The sequence below is a fragment of the Rhinatrema bivittatum genome, chromosome 1 (assembly GCF_901001135.1).
Source record: "Rhinatrema bivittatum chromosome 1, aRhiBiv1.1, whole genome shotgun sequence".
In the NCBI taxonomy this organism is placed as follows: Eukaryota; Metazoa; Chordata; class Amphibia; order Gymnophiona; family Rhinatrematidae; genus Rhinatrema; species Rhinatrema bivittatum.
The window spans coordinates 691831248-691852743 of NC_042615.1; the positions used below are offsets into that span (position 1 = coordinate 691831248).

At 43.0% G+C, this 21496-nt stretch overlaps 1 protein-coding gene across 1 annotated transcript in view; it reads left to right on the plus strand.

Moving 5' to 3' along the window:
* Positions 1-21496, plus strand: part of SV2C (synaptic vesicle glycoprotein 2C) — a 305333-nt gene that overhangs the window by 269377 nt on the left and 14460 nt on the right. Inside the window, exons 10-11 of the mRNA XM_029586219.1 lie at positions 2153-2356; positions 3695-3854. Coding sequence (XP_029442079.1) covers positions 2153-2356; positions 3695-3854 — 364 coding nt within the window. The remainder of the gene's footprint in view (positions 1-2152; positions 2357-3694; positions 3855-21496) is intronic.

Consider the following 21496-nt stretch of genomic DNA (forward strand, 5'->3'; position numbering starts at 1 on the left):
ATGATAGTGCACTCCCACCTCCAAGCAGAGCACTAGGTCGCAATGTCAACTGGTTCAGTAGATACACTTGCCAGCCAATGGGCACTGTGTAATGTGCTCTGCTCACCAGCTGTGACCATGACAGTGGAGCTGGAATCAGTAGTGCTATAAATCACATATTAGAATTTTCACAACTCCTTACTGGAGGACGGACATTTTATGATGTCAGTTTGTGAATACTGACTCAATCAGTGTTGGGAAATGGGAAAGGTCTGTCTCCAGATCATCTGTCAAGAGTATACCAGAGGCACAATGCTGGAATCTAATAGCTTGAAGGGAATGCTCGATCTTGAGAAGCACCTACCTGTACTCTGGAATCAAGGTCTGTAGAGCTTCTATATTAAGAAGTTCACCTTCTAGGCCCTAGTCTAGCCTTGAGAATGGGGGGCTTACATTAAGTCATATATACAAATCCTTGGGTAGCTGGATTGAGGCTCACACTTCTTCTACGGGTTGGAGAAGAGAATAGAAGCCAAGAAACAGCATGCCTGTTACCTATGGATGGATCTCTCCTTCACTGATCCAGAGAGTATTTGATCCAGAGCTAAGAAATTCTCCACAATGCTCCAATGAACTGAATATGCATCTCTTGATCTGCAAATAAGGTTGACAGAATACATTTATGGGTGAGATTCAGGGTGCATGTACACTGGGTTCTAAAGGGAGTTGTAGTGTGTAGCTTTCTACTAAGGGCTATCGCTACAATGGTTGGGTATAGAGGGAAGAGAATGAGGGAATAAAAGCGGAAGGAAAATCGTAGCTACCTGTGAATGAAGGGTCATAGCTCCAAGCTGGAGTGGGTTCTGATTCAATAGGATGTTCAAAAGAGTGAGAGAAAGCCACTTTTACCCCTTTCACTTCCCTCTTGTTGCCTTCCAGCTAACCCATCCTCCCACTCCCCCTCCCCCTCCCCACACACAAAGAACCTTGATCCTTATTTTAGATGTTTGTTTTAAAAAAAACTTTTGCAAAGAAAAATTAAAAAGAACGATGAATGTTCATAATCCCTTTAAAACTAATTTGCAGAGGAACAGCACACTATTTGCTGCTTCTTAATTAAACTCGGAAAAGTGCAGCTGCATTATTTGTGTAATAAAATATTTGAAAAAGTGAAATACAAATCAAATAAAATGAATGCACATAGCAATATTATCACAAAACTACACAAATTGACCAGTCAGCTTACCCTGTTTGTCCATGTCTGGTAATTATTGAGTTGTGCAGCTGTACATCAGCCATACACATAATACAAATCAACTATACATTGGTTTGATGTAGCTGTGCATTCAGTCCTCCTGCCATTCACATGGAAATCCAGGGAAACCCACCAAAAGGAGGTTTCTCTTAAGGAAGACCAAATTTTGCACTAACTCTGGTGCCAGCCTTGTGGACTTAGTATGCCCTGCCATTGAGAAAAACCCATTTGTAACATGCTGGTTGGTGGGTAGGACAGGAAATGCTGGGCAACCTTGACAAAATCCAGCCAGAACACAACATTGTGTGCCAACGGGGCTTGACCATAACTTCACTGTGCTCTCCAGGGTACTATATGACTGCCATTTGAGCAGGGGTCTCCTTTGCTGATGGTGGATACTGGTTTCTGTTGCCAACCCCTAAAGCTATGGCCTGTGACAAAGAGCCATTGTGTGGCTTCACTAGAAGTCTGGTGCAGGTGTCCTTCACCATCTCAGTGGAAAAGTATTTTCTAAAATTTCTTTTGAATTTCCCTCCCTTCATCATATGGTGACTCCTTGTCCTAATGGTATTTTATTAAAGCTTGCTAGATATTTGTATGTTTCAATTATATCTCCCCTTTCCCTTCTTTCTTCTAGTGAATACATACTTAGCTTCTTTATGCTTTCTGTGGGCTTTCCTAGCTGTCAGCTTTTTTTTAGATTTGGTATCTAGTAACTTCTTTAGATCCTTATCAACAGCATTAGCACATTAGCAATTGGTCTTGTTCTATTCAGCAGCAGGTAAGCTCCTAGACATCAACTCATCACCTCCTCATTTACAATTCAGATTAATTAGTGAGACATATAAACAAGCACGCTTTAAGTGGGTTATTAGTTGGTAAATGCTACTTTCCTTTTCTTTTGCCCTGGTTCTACAGATTTTGAAAAATATAAGTTTGTTGACAGTAAACTAATAAACTGCTCATCGGAACACATCAAGATTGGATGTCAGATAACCTTTGATGATGACTACAGTGCCTATTGGATCTATTTTGTTAATTTCCTGGGGACACTGGCAGTGTTGCCAGGGAACATTGTCTCTGCTCTTTTGATGGACAGGATTGGGCGTTTAACAATGCTAGGTGTGTATGTGTTATATATGTATGTGTGTGTATTATATATACAGTATGTATGTGTATCTTTATATCTATACATAGATATAGATATACAAATGCACAAATGAAGGAGCACTAGTATTTGAATTGCACACAGTATTATATAGCAAAAATAAATTACATCATATTTTATTTAGTTTTTTAGAAAGAGTAACAAGTAAAATAAAATCTAATCACAGTGAATATTTATCAATAAAACTGCTGCAGACAAATAATATAAAGTTCTTTTTTTTAAATGCGTATCATGCCAACAGTCTTTGTTGAAGATATAGACAAACAAATGTTCTGTGAAAAAATGTAGTCTTAATTTGAATTGAATTTGTTGGGAATCAATATGTACTTAAGTGTACTAGATCCATGTATTGGGTTCAGTATAGGATAGTAAGAAAACCTGACCACCATAGAACTATTCTTCAAACCCTGACAGAAATTCTTGATGTTTTGCCAAAGAATGGCGAAACCCTAAGGATAGAGCACTAATGTGATATCTACTTTAAACAAAGTAAGTATTCATGCCTATTAAATATATAACACTTTATACATATACAAAATATTTTGTATATTCAATAAGCATGACTATATACATTGTTTAAAGTAGATATCACATTAGTGCTCTGTCATTAGGGTTTCTTATGTATATGTAATATTTGAATGCTTTAACTAGTAATAAACATTACCTGATATCTAGGTATTTATTTATTAGCGCTTATTAATCGCTTTCCAAATAAAATATCACCCAAATTCAGAACATAAAATATTAAATCATATATATACATGTATGTGTGTATATTTTTTACTTTATGAATTACAAGTGAAAAGTGGACAGAAGTGAAGGCAAAAAACAGAATTATTTATAAGGAGCTGAAAAACACAAAGATAGTAATCCCTTGAACAGACTTTTTCATTACTGTTTAATCAGAGCTGACTTTAAACATCACAAAAATTAATTCATGGACTGAAAAACCAGTTGTGCATGACCAATTCATGTTTTTACACTTTTATAACTAAGTAATTCATTTTGTTCTTTTTTTTAATGGCTGTATTATAATAGAGTGAATTAGAATGATTAAACCAGTCTTATTGGCTAAAGCAATATACTGTGAAATGCCACTAATCTGCATCACAAAATATGTTTGCCTTTCCAGACTTCTTAGTTGTGATCCTGTACTAGGAAAGGGAAAGCAGATTATACTTTTTATAGTATAAATGCAATATGGTTGCTAAATTCTTCAAGGATGAATATCAAGAAAGTAAGATTTACTTGCCCCTGCAAGGAATAATATGTAGTTTCTGCTTTTTGTTCAGGTGGTTCCATGGTTCTCTCTGGCATCAGCTGTTTTTTTCTGTGGTTTGGCAACAGTGAATCAATGATGTTAGGCATGCTGTGTTTGTACAACGGTCTCACCATTTCCGCATGGAACTCCCTGGATGTGATCACTGTGGAGCTGTATCCTACAGACAGAAGGTATGCCCACAGAAACCTGCATTACTGTTCCTCTCTCCTTCAGCAAAATGCTGTGCTTGCCATGCTGGTCCCATTGACTATATAGAAAGAAGGATCAACAAAGAAGCGCTAGGTGAGACTTTTTTTTTATTGGACTAACTAGGAACAGAGGTGTTGAGTTAGTCCAATAAAAATATCTCACCTACAGCTTCTTGGCTGATCTTCTATTTCTACATTTTTCACCCAAACTGAGCTCTGAGAAGTGTTACATCATGTTCGCTAGATGGAAACTGTGACTAGAATAAAGTATCATTAACATTCTGGATAGTTATGTATAACGAGCCTGTTACACTGGCCCAGTGATGTCTCTGTAGACTGCATTATTTGAGGGTTGTGATGGGAGGAGGGGAAAGCTAACTATAAAGTAGGGCAAGCCAAAGTGACATTTGCACAGATCACACCCTTCCCCACAGCATGGTCCCCTGCCTTTAAATTGGCTATAAAAGACAATTTTAAAAAGCCGCAAGGGCCTTCTGCACAATTTAAGAAACCCAGCCCGTTTCATCTTCCCAGTAAAACTTCAATTAAAATTATTCAGTATCCTCATTCAACCTCATTCAAGTGAAGTATGGTCTGCATGAAGGGACGGAATCGCAATATTTAAACGCTGCACCTCTAGTTCTGTATCAAGCTTTGCATCCATAGAAATTTCTCCTACAATAGACTTTTAATGTTTCCCCTTACAACTAAAAAAGCAAAAAATAAAGTGGAGGAGATGAGCGGTATACCCACTGGTAAAACCATATATAAATAGTATAACGCTAAAAATTGTCTGATCGTTGTAGAAATGATATGAATCCAGACATAATCAGTGAGGAATATTTCCAAATATTTTATTCAAAGATGCTGTAGATCTCTGTCCCCCAATATGGACCATGGTTTGCCACAAGGGCTGCATCAGGAGGGACTGAAGCCCAAAGCTGTCAACAAATAAAAGAGAGATGGTAGACAAACAAGGATCCAAGGACAGAATAACAAATATATGAAAGTAAATATAGCTATATCAAGTATAACAGTGAAGCAAGCATTAAAGAAAACAATAAACAACAAACAGTAATGCTAACAGTCACACGAATACTGCACAGAGAGTCACATTTCAAACAATAATGATATGAAGCCATAAAGAGGGAAACAAAGGAAAAGGGGAAAGGAAATAGATCCAACAGGGGAACAGGAACAGTTATGATCATCACTAACATATACTGCCGCAGCCCTGGGTGGCGAAACACAGTCCATGTCAAGGGACTGAGATCCACAGCATCTTTGAATAAAGTATTTGGAAATACTCCTCACTGATTATGTCTCGATTCATATCACCTCTATAAGGATCGGATAAATTTTAGCGCTGTACTATTCATATATGATGTTTCCCCTTACAACTCACCATACAAAATAAAAAAAATTTCAAATTCTGTTTTCACTCAGTAACAGCAATAAACACCTTCCACTGCAAGATACTTTGTGAAAGAAAAACGCAACCTTTCAAAGAACAGGCAACTACTTGATTGTGACACGAGGGCAGTAAGGCACCTAGAGCCTGTGTAGCAACCATGCCAAACTATAAGAGTATTAACTCCCAAAGACAGCTCTGCAATATTACACTGGGTCTGGAACAATATATCTTTTACGGTGAAAACATAAGCTGTACTGCAACAGATCCTTACAGAAGCTACACACTAGCAGATTCCCTCAGTTCCCACATACATGGAGAATAAAGGCTGACTATCACCAAATACAGAATAAAGTGACCATAAAAGAAAGTGCAGACAAACTGAACCGGAAACCTCAACAAGTGAGACCCTATGCAGTGCAAAAATGGAACAATAGAAATATCACCATTCCTCATAATACACCAAACAAAATTAAGAAATATAAAACAATTATAATAGTAAAACCATATTCATAAAAAGAATCTACTAGATAAGGGAGCCCTGACCGACGTGCCACAAATGCGCAGTAGAGAGCAACTCTACCGCGCATGAGTGGGCGATCACGTCGGTCAGAGCGCAGCGTGCCCAAAAAAAAAAAAAATGGCGCTGGGTCCAGGAGCAGGAGCGGCGGCAGCGAGGAGCAGGAGCGGGAGGAGCAGTACCAGCGGCGGCGGCGACAAGCAGGAGCAGCGGCGACACCCCACGTTTGCCGGTTATGGATGAGCTGAAAGGGGAGGGGATTGAAAGAGGGTGAGTGAGTGAGGGGAGGGAGGAGAGAGTGAGGGGGGGAGGGAGAGGAGAGAGGAAGGGGGGAGGGAGGGGAGAGTGAGGTGTGAGGGGAGGGAGGAGAGGGTGAGCGGAGGGGAGAGGGTGAGCGGAGGGGGGAGGGAGGACAGGGTAAACAGAGGGGGGATGGTGAGAGGAAGGGGGGAGGGAGGGGGGAGAAAGTGAGGGAGGGGAGAGTGAGGGGTGAGGGGAGGGAGGGGAGAGGGTGAGCGGAGGGGGGAGGGAGGACAGGGTGAACGGAGGGGGGATGGTGAGAGGGAGGAGAGAGTGAGGTGAGGGGAGGGAGACTAGAGGGGGGAGATGAGGGGGAGCGTATGGGAAGGAAATGGACCGAAAAAAAATTTGTAAATGTTGCCTGTTGTTACGGGCTTAACGGCTAGTAAATATTATAAAATAGTTGATGAACATTCAGAATTTCCCTAACACCAATGAAATATTTTAAAACAGGCACATCAAACACCAAGCAATAATTAAATAAGGCTAAAATAAATCTTTCTCCATTCCTGGGAACTTAGGATTTCCAGATTACCTGAGGTGGTTCTGGATTCGTGGGGGAGAGGAGGGAAAGGCACACACTTACACACACTCCCCCCCCCCCCCCCCCACACACACACTTTCATGGCCTTTTTTGGACCTTGTCTTCAGCCGCCAGCTGGATGGGCTTCATGGGCGCTTGCCAGGCCTCTCCCTCAGTCCCCAGCGGGATGGGTCAGATGGTGTCCGCCTGGTTAGATGCCCTCTATCTCTTTGGCTGCTGCAGGATGGACTCCACAATCTGCCGGGCATCGCTTCATCTTCAGCCGCCAGCAGGATAAGTTCCATTGGTGGCCACAAGGTTGTGGCATGGGCAGCAGCAGGAGTCACATTTGATGAGCGTCATCTCCTGCTGCTGCAGGGCTGGTCTCGTGGTAAGAGCTGCATGACTGGCTTTGCAGGAGATGATGTAGGCTTAAACATGACTCCTGCGGGGGGGGGGGGGGGGGGGGGCGGGAGGTGTTGCATCTAAGCATCAGATCGGGCAAGGGTTTGATTTATCTCTGCCTGATCTGATCTATAAAACTGGGGTGGCACTTGCCACCCTGTAGCAATGCTGCCTATGCTCTGGCATGAGAAGCGAGCCAGGTTGTCCAGCTGGTAGTTGAAAGCCACCTGCAGCTGGGATTTAAAAGGTACTTTTCCCTGCAGCCAGTTGTCAGTGACTTCCAGTTTAGGGAGGGAGCTCAGATTACATCATAGGCTGTCTGCTGCCCATAACAAGGTAAGAGACTAGAACTAGGAAGATGACCTACAGAAGCCTATATTTGTACTCTATATGCTAATGAGTCCCTGGAATGGACCTCTGGGAAGAAGCTAGGTCTGGAGTTCCAACCATACAGGTTCAGCTAGATTTGAGGATTTAGCGATTAAAGCAGTATAAAGGGAGCTATAACCAGTGGCCTGACCAGGTGTGAATTGTGATGAAAATATCGACCCGGGGAGGGGGGGGGGGAAGAGTCTTCCATCCCCACCCCCACCCCTTTCCTCCTCCTTCCCTCATTTATTGTAGGACCTGCTGCTTCCAGGCCCCTCCTCTCGCACGGTTTGCACCGGCCGTTGCTTCTCCTGTGCCCTTCCCTGCTCAGGGCCCATGTCAGCCGCTGCTTCTGCCGGGACCCTTGTTGCTTACGGCCTGTGCCAACCACTGCTGCTCTTGGCTCCATGGAGTCCACCCCTTTAAAGGTGCAGGGGGCAAAACACCTTGAAGTAGTTTAATAAGAGGTTACTTTGCTCTCCTTTGGGGGGGCCGTGCTCAAGCTTCGGTACTACTGGATGACTATACTTATTTATTCATATTTATATACCATCGTTCTGTAGACAATCACGGCAGTATTTATATCCTTCCTTCTTCCATATAGTATTCTGATTCAGACAACTGAGATCTCCCAAGTCAGTTTCTGCGAGGGCTCTAACGTTACCTTGGCTCAGGAATCATAAACATATTTTCTGAACTTTGTTTCTGAATATATAAGTGAACAGCTCTCTTAAAAAAAAAAAAAAAAAACCTAGTTGGGGCTCCAAATGTTTTCTTACTGTCCTACAAGAATGACTGTGGTTGCTTTTTTAAGCATAATGCAATGCATTCATTTAAATTTGTGAAGTTAAATATTCATTCTTAACCTTTCACCAGTATATGAAATGTTCCTTCGATCCTCTTCCTTTCAGAAACTTTCTGGCAGGGTTCTTGCACTGCTCCAGGTTACATCTCAGTGGTGACTGCAGATTCGTCATATAACGCACAATAGTACTAAAATCTGTGTTTGGATGAAAGATTCTGGCTACGTTTTAATGCAGTTTGCAGCTCAATTTCGATTTGTACGTTGCCAGGAATTTTCAAATGTTTTGCTAGACTTATTCACTGGTCACAAGAGAGAGGAGGTGCCTAGAGCACACCAAAGAACAAATGCTGAGAGATGTCGTGTTCAGATCACCCCTAGGGAAGTGGGGTGACGACTCTGAGGCAGCTGAGATGTGCACGCGCTTCCGATGGTGGGTGCTGTGGTGGTGGCCCTCTTCCTCCTCCACCATATAAAGGTGCCTCTTATCGGCAGGTTTGCTCTTGCAAGCATGCTCAATATGCATCACACTGAAATGTTGATCCCGCCTATTTTTTTCTATTTTTTTTTTGGTGGATGGTGTGGGATTCGAGGCGGGGGGGGGGGGGGATGTATGGCAATCTTTGAACAAGTTTACTTTATTCTAAATATCACATGCCCTCCCTTCACCCCAGTCGCAGACTTTCCACCAAAAGAAATTCATATATAACTAGTGATCCCACACCAGGCCATGCACGTGACAAAACATTGAATATGATTATTTCTGGTCTTCATTGCCTCAGTGATGCATAACTAGCGTATCACACTTTTATTTGTGCTACATGAAATTTCTAAGCTAATGTTTTATTCAAGTCAGCAGAAGCTTCCGTTTTATTTTTCCAAATCTTATTAGCTTGTGATCCGTCCTTCTATAAAAATGCCAAAATGTAAATAAACGTTTTCTTAAAAATGATTATTGCTTTGGTGTATGTCAAAATAGATTCTGGTAATCCAATGGAATTATGTTCTGATCTTGGTTCTGTTCAACTCTCTCTAAAAACTTACTGCATGGGCCCCAGAGCACAGCAGAGTTTTAAAATACCAAACACTGCTCGCTGAACCTAGGAAACAGCTTTCGAACGTACAGGTGACTTTTCAAAAGGAGATACACATGTAAATAAAACTGCTGTTGGAGCAAGTTTGAAAAGCCATTTACTCGCATAAGGTGCACTTACGTGGGTGAATCCTCTGGACAACTCAATGGCACATATTATTGCACGTTTCAAAAGCTCTCTCAAGTAAAGTGCATTCACATGTGGAAAACTCATTTTTAAGCGTGTAAATGTTTTTGGAAATCAGTCTCTTAGTGAGTACTTCTGCATAAAGCCCTATTGTATAGTGGCGTAAGACCCTTCTGTTCATTAAAAAATGTTAATAAAGTTGTTACAATTTCACCACTGTGGAGATTTCTGGGGGCCTAGCCTCCACTCTTCTCTTGTGTTTTTAATGATAAATGGGATTACCCACACAATCAACTTTTCTCTCAGAGGTTGTGAAGACAGGCAGAGAAGAAGATTTTCTTAGTTATAAATTCAGGTAGGTTTAATCCATTTATTTTTCTATTTATATTCAATATTAAATCCTACTGTAAAAATACAAAAAAAAAGGACGGTTTCAAAATATTTTGTTTTCCAGAATTTGGCTCTAGCAAGAAAGGCTAATAAAGAATTTGGCTCTTGCACGAAAAGTTAATAAAGGCAAGTAAATATTTTTTCTTTTTACAAAACTTAGCACCTATTAAACATTGCAATGTATTTCCTCCTTTTCCTTTTAAAAACTTTTAAAGTATGATCTGGATAAGAATTTATTTTCTTTTAGTGAGCTCACGTGTCCCAAGCCAAGTGAAATTCCATGACGACGATCTGGGTGATAATTTCAGAGTCCAGAGCGATCCCCCATGGGAGCCTTGACCAGGCCCTCTTGACTCAAGGTATTCAGATGTATGAATGTGATGCTTGTGCCATGCTTCACTATTACTATTACTTTTTAATTTTAGTATGCATCCGAAGCCTTATTAAAAAAAAAAAAAAAAAAACCCCAAATCCCTCCTAAATCAGAAAACAAAGTATTCTTTCTGCAAAACCCCATGCTTTATTTAATATGGCTACGCCTACTGTATACTGCATTCTATTGCCTAACTAGAAAATGATATAGATTTTTTAAAAATCTTTTCCTTTTATATGATAATACGAAAAGATACTTTGAGATACATTTATGAGCAGGACTTAATTCGTAGACAGAAAGGAAGTGAAACTGTGGAGGGATGAGATGGGCAAGACCAGGCCAGGTTTGACCTGTTGGAAAGGGAGCGAATAGGTCCAGGTGTGAGCACTCTCTCTGACACACACACCTACACACACACACACACACAAACACACACACGCCTTGGCTCAGGGTAAGCAACTCTGCTTCCTCCAAGAGCTAGGGGGCCATAAGAGATCCATGCAACTACTGGCTCTGTTAGGTTTCCTCAGGGAGCCAGAACTGTTCTGCTTTCTCAGGTCCCAGAAAAAAGGTGGCAGAACATCGTTTTGGCTTGATTTGCCAGAAATTAAGCCCTCAGTAATTGTCACAAAAAGGGGTTGAATTCGCATAAGTTTGAAAGTTCTGATCAGTTGTGGCATTCATCCAGACCAGGGTTGAAGCCTTAGCAAATTGGCATTACTGTTCACAACTTTCAAACGTGTGCTGATTCAGGCTTATTTTTGTGTGTGTACTTTGCTGTGTCTGTTTCAGTATCACCCCCTTCCTCTTCTGTTCCATGCAATACAGGAAGAGAAGTGGAGGGGAGGGAGAGCAAGAGAGGAGAGCTGGATTGGAGAGCAGAGTGGCTGTTCTCTTTTCTGTGTGCTTCAGGCTCAGCCCCTCTTCTTCTCTTCCCTGCAGGCTGTTAGGAAGGGGAAAGGCTGGAGCAGAACACCCCTGGTGCTCTGCCTCTTAAGCCTGAAAAGAAGTGCCAGAACTATGTTTCACCCTGTTCTATTTCATTTTATCTATTTCATTTATTAAGACTTAATATCCTGCTTGATCAGACAGATATGTTACCCTCACAGATTAAGCCCTGATGAGTAACATTAGCTATGAGTATATCTCGCTTTGCTACAATGCATTCATTTTTGTTACAGTTTTACACAATTACACTATTTAGGTATTCTGTTATCTGCTCACGCTGGATGTCTTTTTAGAGCAGCTACTTGGATTTCTGTTTCCTTCTTGCAACACTGCCTCAGAACACTCATTTTTATAGCCCGGCTAAATATACTAATCGCAGCCGTTGGCAGGAAGAGATTCTAAAAAGGTAACTTTCAAACCAGCGAGTGGGCGCTCTTTCGCATACGTGTCAGTGCGTGCCCTGATACGTGGCTGTTTTATAACTTTATGCGCATATATGCATGCATGTTATAAAATAGCCTCATTGCGTGCATATGTATGCCCAATTTTAAGTGGTAAGTCGAGGAATTTTAAAAGGGGTGTGCATCCATGCCACTGGCAGTTTCACCAGTTCATCCACCAGTTCACCCAGTTGACAGCTGGGCCCTCCAAACCCATCTGGTTTGTTAGTCTGCATTCTCCCCAGTAACCCCAGATCCTTTAAACTCCTGAGAAATGGCTCTATCTGTTTATTTTTTTTAACTTGCACCTCGTACCTAGCAGAAGTAAACCTATGCACCACTGGATCTGAGCATGTGCCTAGGTGCACAAGTATTTAGACGCACATCTTAGGAACACCCCAAAACGCTCATGCCCCACCTTGCCAGACCTCGCCAATGCTCCACCCCTTTTTGAACACTTTTGAGATGCACGTGCAGCAGGAGATTCGCGCATATCTGGGCGGCTTTTAAAATTCATTCGGCGCATACCAGCCCAACTAGTGCATACATCCCCCAATTGATGGGCATGCCGGACTTTTAAAATTCACCTCTAATTGTCTGCATTTTTGATAACCTACTCTTACTCGACAGCATCAAAGTTCTGGAGTCTTTATTTCTTTCAGGTTTTGACCTCATTTGATTTGTGTTTGGAGTTAGCCGATCAAATTCATTCATCCACCTGCTTCTCCTCCAAACAGCTTCAACTAAAGATGTTCTACTTTCTAATGCAAACTTGATAAATCCCTCTGAGATGACACTGACAAAATGGTCCCTCCCCCAGTTGAGAATTCCTGAGGTGATTTCCGTGGTCCCTCAGATGAGTGCCTTGGTCCGGTAACTGGTTTTTCAACCGGCGTGGACTTACAGCTTAAAGACAGCGGGTGCAGGAAGCCAAGCGTGGTGGTGATGGCATATGCCCTCTCCCCTGGAGACTGTCTCTGTACTCGGCTGGGAAAGGCTGAGCTCAGGTAAGTTTAAAAAAAAAAGGAGGGTTTTGTGTAGGGCTTTCTCTTTCCCTGGTCTCCATGCTTGGTGCGCCATTCCGACATTTGTTCTGCCCCAAAGGAGGGTCAGAGACGTGGGCAGCCTGGCAGGTTGAACAGCCTCTTATCAGCTAGGCCTCACTCTGAGGCTTTTTCACTGCCCGCCTCATGGTAGGCCGCAGCGATGTTTTCTTGCACTTTTGCCTGTGCATTCGGCTGTCCTCTACAGGACTGTCAGTTCTGTCGGTGCATCTAGCTGTGCGTTCAGGTTGTGTGCCCAATTTTTGGATGCTTAGTCAGACATCGGTTTGGGCATCTAGGTTATAGCGCCATCTGGGTTAGATGCGCACTTACCTATGCATACAAATTTGGCGTGTTGGTTGTGTGCTTATGTTTGGGGCGCCTAGTCTTGGGATACCTAAATTTTGGAGACACAATACAAAAAAAAATAATGGTGCCTGTCACTAAAAAGCTTAAGCGCCTTTCCCTGTGTGCTACCTGTCATATTCGGGCATCTCAGCCTGGCATGCCCTCTAACTTGTGCCAGTGCTGTTTGGAAGCTCAGGGAGAATTATCTTCCTCTGATTTTACTAAGCTTGACTCTTCCCAGCCTGATGAGGGTAAAGATGTGTCAGTAGGGATGCCTGATATTGGAACTGCCTTAACTGGTTCGACAGTGGGGGAAGGTAGCTCAGTGGGCACAGCACAGGGCTTTCTGGTTTTGGCATGGATCCTTCTGCCTTTTCTTGGATAGAACCTTTTCAAGGATTTCAGTCTTTTCTTCAGGCACAGTCCTCGCCCCAGTCCAATCCTGCCAGGGCAGAGTCGAAGCCCAATACTGCTGTTAAGCGCCGAAGTACACCTAGATCAGCAGTAGGACTTCCCAATAAGGATCTAAATGGCACCGATGAGGCCGTTCCTGACTCCCTGGAGGATGGGAAAATTTCTCCGGGACTAGAACCATATAGGACAATGTTGTAGTTCTTTCATAGAGATGAGCTGCCAGCTCTGATTTCCAAGACTTTGAAAATGCTAGGAGTGCCTGGGATGGATTCCAATTCTGAGCCAAATTAAAATCCCATTTTGGTTTTTGTGTAAAGCCTCTTGCTTTTAGCCTGTGATAAAGGCCATTCAAGAATTGATTGATCTTGAGTGGGGCGCCCTGGAGGCTAATTTCAAAGGGAGTCTAGTTTTGGAAGGCCTGTACCCTTTGGATCCAGTGGTGAGAGTGTGTCTACGTTTTCTGAAAGTGGACTCGCTGGTCTGTGCAGTCTCCAAGCGGACCACTATCCCTGTGGAGGGAGGTGCGGCCTTGAAAGATGTACACAATAGAAGGATTGAGACCATCCTTAAACAAGCATTTGAAGCAGTGCAATGATTTTGTATTTTATTTGTTTATTTTTTATTGTTTTATTGTAGATAGCTTATGTTGTTCCTTGATGGCTTGCTCTTGTTTACTTCTCTCTCAGGTGGTTGATGACTCTAGAGTGAATTCCAGAGCAGTTATGGAACCAGCAGCCACCTTTTTGGCAGATGTGGGCTGCGATTTGGTCTGCACTTCAGCAAGAGGGGTGGCTTCAATAAATAGCAGCAATCAGTTATGACTGAGAAATTGGTCGGCCAATGTGACCTCTAAGGTTCACCTTACAAAATTGCCCCTTGAAGGCTCGCTCAACTCGTTTGGAAACAAGTTGGAGAAACTGGCCAGTAACTGGGGTGAATCATCAGTTTGTCAGTTGCCGGAAGATAAGAAGCAGAAACCACACTCCTTTAGCATGAGAGGTTGTGCTAGGGGATCCAAGCGTTTTTGACCCTATAGAGGAACAAACTTTCAGAGGACTTGGCCTTTCATTAGGTTTGGCCTTTCATTCCAGACGGGACGTTGGCTTAGATAATGGAACCTCCCGAGCCTCCTAATGAAAGTGTGCCAACCCACCCCAGAAACTGGAGATAGGGGGATGCCTCTCCTGTTGTGATTTCAACTCAATTCTGATTAAAAAAAAAAAAAAAAAAAAAAGATCAGTGGGTCCTGGAAAGGATACGAGAAGGATATGCACTGGAGTTTTGCAGTGTTCCTTGGGATGTGTTCAATGTGTCTCCCTGCCACTCCCCACAGAAAAAGCAGGTGATGGAGTATACATTATCAAGGCTCCTCAGTCTGAGAGCTGTGGTTCCAGTGGCCATGTCTCAAGAAAATATTGGTCGATATTCCCTCATTTTCATTGTGCCCAAGAAGGAGGGCTCCTTTCATCCCATCCTAGATCTCAAAGGGGTCAACCAACCAACATACTCCCATCCGACTAGCGCATTAATGTTTTTAAAGAGTCACGGTTTTGGAACATCATTATCAGTTTCAGGCGCTGCCTTTTGGTCTGGCCACTGCTCCCAGAACCTTTACCAAGGTAATGGTGGTGGTTGCGGCAGAGTTGAGAGAGTATGGGATCCTGGTACACCTGTATCTGGACGTCTGGATGATTTGGACTAAGTCTCTGAAGAGAGCTACCTGGTGACCCGCAAGGTGATCTCCCTGTTGCAGGAGCTCGGTTGGGTGCTGAATCTAGCGAAGAGCAGTCTTCAACCATCTCATTCATTGGAGTATCTGGGTGTTCGATTCGTCATGAAGCAAGGCAAGGTTTTCCTGCCAGAAACTCATATTCAGAAGTTGATGGCACAGGTGTGTCTCTTGATAAACAGTATACGCCCGACAGTGTTGTCCTATCTGCAGGTACTTGGTTTCATGGCGGCAACCCTGGAAGTGATGCCATGGATGAGAGTGCATATGCACCCTCTTCAGTGCTCCCTGCTGTGTCATTGGAGCCTGTAGTTTCAGGACTATTTGATTCAGCTCCACCTGCCGATGAATCTGCTCTCTCCTCCAGTGGTGTTTGAAAGCAGATCATCTAAGAAAGGGAGTTTCCCTGAAATTGCTGGACTAGTTAGTACTCATGACAGATTCAAGCCTCCAGGATTGGGGAGCTCACTGTCAGGAACTAACAGTGCAAGAATGCTGTAGTACAGAAGAGTATCTTTGGAACATCAATCGCCTGGAAGCCCAGGCAGTCCAGTTGGCATGCTTGCAGTTCAGCAGCAGGCTGCAGGGTAGAGCGGTTCAGATAATGTTAGATAATGCGACAACAGCGGCATACTTTAATCGGCAGGGAGGAACCAAGAGCCAGCAAATGTTGCAGGAGATAGAATGACTTATGGAATGGGTGGAAGTGCATCTTCAGAAGATCTCGGCCTCACACATTGGAGGAAAAGACAATGTAAAAGCAGACTTTCCCAGCAGAGAAAGTTTGGACCCAAGAGAGTATGTATTGTCAGACAAGGCATTTCAGCTGATAGTGGATCATTGGGGACTTCTGTTTCTAGACCTGCAGGCGACTTCTCACTATGCAAAGCTTCCTCGATATTTTTCAGTCACAGGAGAGATCCGAAGTCCTTGGATATCAATGCTCTTGTTCAGGACTGGCTGGAGGACAAGCTACTGTATGCCTTTGCCCCATGGCCCATGTTGTGCAGAATAGTTCGGAGGGTCAAGGGTCACAGATGGATGGTGCCTTTGGTGGCACCAGATTGGCCCAAGAGACTATGGTATGCAGATCTGCAAAGGCACCTGATAGACTACCCCCTCTAGTTTCAGATGCACAGGAATCTGTTACAGCAGGGACCTGTTCTTCACGAAGATTCGACTCAGTTTTGTCTTATGGTATGTCCCTATATAGGGCTCATGTTGCGCCCGTCTGTCGGAGATGGCTGCGACCTTTGCTGCTCACCTCTTTTTGCCCTGCAGCTCCAAGTCTAGGGAGGATGACCGCCTCGACTTCTGCACGCCACCCACCGTGGCATTCCTGGGACAGCGCTGGCACTCCCAGCAGCCATCTTACTTCTGGGATGATCTAGGGCACGCATGTGCCTGCCCCTGTCTTAACCACGTCATGGCAGGAACCTCGGGGGCGTCCCCACCACATGACGTCACTGCCTACGTATATATAATGTTATCTGGCCAGCATACCATCGAGATGGCAAGGATTCCTGTCCTGCTCAATTCTGCCATTCTGAGACTTGCTTCGCTGTTCCTGTGCTCCTATCTGAGTGATCTAGGTACCTGCTCCTCGGGTGCCTTGCCGCACTCATTGCTATCCGCTCCTCGGAGAGCCATCTCTACTTGCCTCACTTCTCTAACCCATGAGTCTCTTCCTATTTCCACAGTCGACCCTTCAGTGCTCTTGTACCTCTGGTCTCCACGGTGCCTACCACTACAGCTGGCTACTCTGTTCAGAGTGAGTACTGGATCCCCGCTCTGCGGACCACTACCGGATCCACACTGTCTTGGGCAAATGTCTACCACCAGCCTCCGGCCTACCCCGACCTGCGGACCACTACTGGAGATAGCCTACACAAGTCTCTACGAGAGAAGGTATTCCCAGGGTTTACCCCACGCTGCAGACCACTACCGGGACAACCTACACAAGCTTCATCTAGAGTAAGTATTCCCTGGCTTACCCCGTGCTGCGGGCCACTACCGGAGAAACCAGCTTACAGGTCATCTACTCTGGACTGGGTCTATTAACCCGCTCCTCAAGTTATCTTGCTGTATAATAAACTACTGCCTCTGGTGTCCATCATTGCTGAGACCCCACCTGTCGTGAGTCCCCACAGGGCTCCTCCCTGTGGGTGGAGTCAGCTCTTGCCATGGCCCAAGGGCCCACTAACTAGTTCTAAACACACAGAACGTAAAAGCTTGCTTGCTGAAGCATGGATATTCTACTGTGATGATTGCTACATTACTTCAAACAAGAAAGTTCTCCCCTTCATTAGCCTATGTGTGGGTTTGGCAAGTATTCGAGGCTTGCTGTGAAGATCGAGGAGTGCTTCCTTGTTCAGTTAAGATTTCGCTCATTTTGTAATTTTTGCAGGATGGGTTGAATAAAGGGTTAGCCCTTAATTTCTTGAAGGTATAGGTAGTGGCTCTTGCCTGTTTCAGGGTCAGATGAATGGTGAATCCTTATTGGCTTATCCAGATGTGGTCCATTTCTTGAGAGGAGTGAAACATCTTCGTCCTCCCTTGTGGTTACCAGTACCCTTGTGGAGTATTAATCTGGTTTTGGATTTCTTGGAGGGCCCTAAGTTTCGACTGATACTTAACCATTCATTGAGGTTACTGACCTTGAAAATGGTGTTTCTGGTGGCGATATGTTCTACGCATCAAATTTCTGAGCTTCAGGCCTTATCTTGCCAGGAGCCGTGCTTCGGGTGACTTCAGGGGCATTACAGCTGAGTACTGTTCCTTCTTCTTTGCCAAAAGTGGTCTCAGATTTTCACTTGAATCGGTCCATTTTCCTTCTGTCTCTGGATAGGGAAAGGGATGTGGAGGAATATCACCTGTTGTGTCCTTGGATGTCAAGAGACATGTCGTGAGGTATCTGGAGGTTTCTAAACCTTTCTGAAAGACAGATCACCTGTTTGTTCTTCATGGTGGAGGTAAACAGAGCAAGCAGGCTTCATGGGCTACAATAGCTCAAGGAATTAAGGAGGTAGTCATAGCAGCATACGTGGCTGCAGAAAAGCCATTGCCTACTCAGGTTAGAGCTCATTCCACTAGAGCTCAGGCAGTGTCATGGGCAGAGATTAGATTTTCTCCCATCAACATTTGCCGAGCTGCGACGTGATCCTCCTTACACACGTTTTCCAGGTATTATTGTCTGGTTATGCATGCCTGGGAGGATGCAGCCTTTGCATGTGCAGTTTTGACTGGACCGCGGACAGCCTCCCACCCTATTCGGGAGTAGCTTGGATACATCTCACTGGTCCTGAATCCATCTGTTTGGGTGCTAGGAAATGAGAAATTATTACTTACCTGATAATTTCCTTTTCCTTAATCCAGACAGATGGATTCAGCTTCCCGCCCTTGGCTGCCAAATGATTGTGTTATGGTGGTCCTGAGTGGCCCAGGGGTTACTGATAAGTGTTAATCCAGTCCCTAGATTAGTGTTCATAAATTATTTGCCTGAGTTCAGTGTTTCTTGTTGGTTGAGGTCCGAAATAGTTATTTGTTATTAATCAAGTTTTTGCTAGTCTGCCCACAGTTGGCTTTTGAAGAAAATACTGGCAAGCTGATGTCACTGCAGGAGTATATATACTGTGATGTCAGTTTGCTCCGTCTCCATCTGCAGGTAGAGGTGCATAAACCACTTGTCCTGAATCCATCTATGTGGATTAAGGAAAAGGAAATGATCAGGAAGTAGTAATTTCTCATTAATAGAGGAAGGAATTCTTCTGGCTGCACTCCTTCATCTTAGAATACAAAAATAATTTATAGAATAATAAGAAACCAACAGAGAATAGAAAGGACAAAAAAAGTTTTGGAACTTTTAAAATATTTCCAGTTTTTGTTTTTAAAATATTTTGTGAATATTATAATTTTCTGTTTAGTGACAATAATAGAAATCCCAATCAGTTGAATTTTCAATGGAATTTCTTCACAGAAAACAGCAAATTACAGTACTGTTATTAATTGGATTGTTTTCTGTAAAACTATATTACTTTTAATAAATCCTTTAAAAAGTTCTTAAAGTAGTAGGACTACTGTGTCTTTCTTTAGGTCTTTTAGTTTGGGAGCAGGTCATCTGCTTCAGAGAATCCTCTTCAAAAGTTCAACTTAAGGATTTGTTTCTTGTTTTGTAGGTCATTGAAATAGCAACAAAACCTGTAATAAAGAACACAAACGGGGAAAGGAGTGAGAGAGGAACCCAAGGAGGACCTTAATACCTATTTCGCCTGATTCCTGACTCTGCCTGAGGGTAAGGACGCTGCCCAGGCCCCGGACGCAGAGGGATCATCATGCCGACATCATCAAGGAGGGACCAGAAGGCCTTCAAAAGCCAGCCCCTCCTGCAGCGCGTAGGTGCCACTGGCGTGTTGCCCAAGCCATGCACGCCTAAGGGGCATGCGGCTTTGCCTGGAATTCATTTGACTGAGGAAGGAACAAGACTTGAATCTGAACAATTGCAAGTAAGACTGTCCATGTTTAAAATTATTTATTCTCCTTTCTCCTCATGCCAGGGAAACAAGAAGTAATATAGAGACATAGAAGAAGGGAAGTTTGATCTTAATTCAAATTTAAAATATTCTTAAGGACTTTATGCCTCATACAAAGAGAGAGGCACGTATAAGGGAGACTCAGACCTTGTCTCCCTTATCAACTCCATCGCAGTCCCAAATCTCTTCCTTCTTCAATGTTACAACTGGTATAATGCTGGGAGAAGGGACCGCTGTGGGTGTAGCTTCAGAGCGAGAAGCAACCTCACTGGTCTGACATCTCTAAGCCCCGGCGCTCCTAAAACTCTTTCCCCACCACCAGTAAAAGAAAGAGTATTTTCTGGACCTACAGAGTTGGATGTGGGTTCAGAGGAATTTAGCATTCTGCCTAAAAATGGAGAAAGGAGTGGAAACCTGACCGAAGGGGGAAATGTGGAATCTCAGCCTGTGTTGGACATAAGCTTGCTCCAGAAACCTTCTGAGGTACCAATGGATACATCATGGACAGCTATTAAATCTTTGGAATTAGCAATAATTACATTAACTCAGACTACTGTCAATTCCCAACAAAGGATATTGAATGTTGAAAGTATGGTTTCTTTAACGCAAAATAAATAGGTTAGTAGTGAAGGGAAATTAGAAAAGTTGGAAAGTGTGCAAAGTAATCTGGTCAAGTCAGAAACAATCAAAAAAAATTAGAATTTATAGAAAATCAACTAAAGTACTCTAAGAGTTTTAAATTCTCCTAAACAAGATTTGATACCTGCTGTAGAAATATTCAAAGAATATCTACAATATACATTAAAAATACCTAGTCAAGCACTACCAGCTTTAGCGAAAGCTTACTACATTACGTCAATCAGACAAAGAAACACAGATGGGAAAAGTACAGTCAGAAATCCGTAACTTATCTGAAGTAATTGAAACCTCACGACACGGATATACCTGTTAGAGCCACACTTTTAGTATCTTTTATGTTCCCTACAGAAAAGGGACACTGTACTTCGTCTATTTCTTAGATATAGATTGGTAAAAATTTCATGGCAAGATCTATTCAGAATAGAAGAAAATAATTTTTGAAATAGAAATCAGAGGTACTTGCTAGAGGAGCTGGATTTATATTGAAATTCCCATGTAAGTGTGAAGTTAAATATCTGGAGCATAAATGTCTTTTTAGATATATCTAAGTTACAGGAGTTTCTAGATTCTCATCCCCCAGTATAGGGTCAGGTTAGGTGCAATAAATAAGAACCAATTGTTTTCTCTAAATGAGATTGAGAGGAGTAATTTCTCTCAAAGCTATTTAATTTCCTACAATTCGCTCAGTAAAAAATTTGTTTAGCCCTGGTATTTCCTTGAGAGAAAACAGAGGATTCTAATATTGATTCTGTTAAATGTTTATGCCTATGATGAATGTTGAATTATCTGTATTCAAGTACAAATATTGTTTTGTATAGATTATTGAAAATGCAAATAAAAAAAAAAAAACACAAACAGCAAGAGAAAAGGTATTATCTTTCCCTTGGCTGGAATTGGAAACAACTGGAATGACCATAAACAGTTGACTGGAATGGTCCACGATGGCTGGCATCTTCCTAGAGACCCAAGCTGGATCAAGTTTGTTGATCATGATGCCTCCAAACAGGATCCAGATCTCTGAAAAGCTATGAGGTTCACCTTCCAAGCTCATTAATAGCACAGTGTGCTTTTGGATACTGCATCCAATAATCCATGTCTGTACATGTTTTTCAGTTGTGTTCTGCACCAGTGGATGTTGGAAAATATATCCCAGTTCATTTCTGATTCGGTTGTAAGTTTCCTTCCACATCCACTCTTCTCTTTTGCTATCTACCATGCACA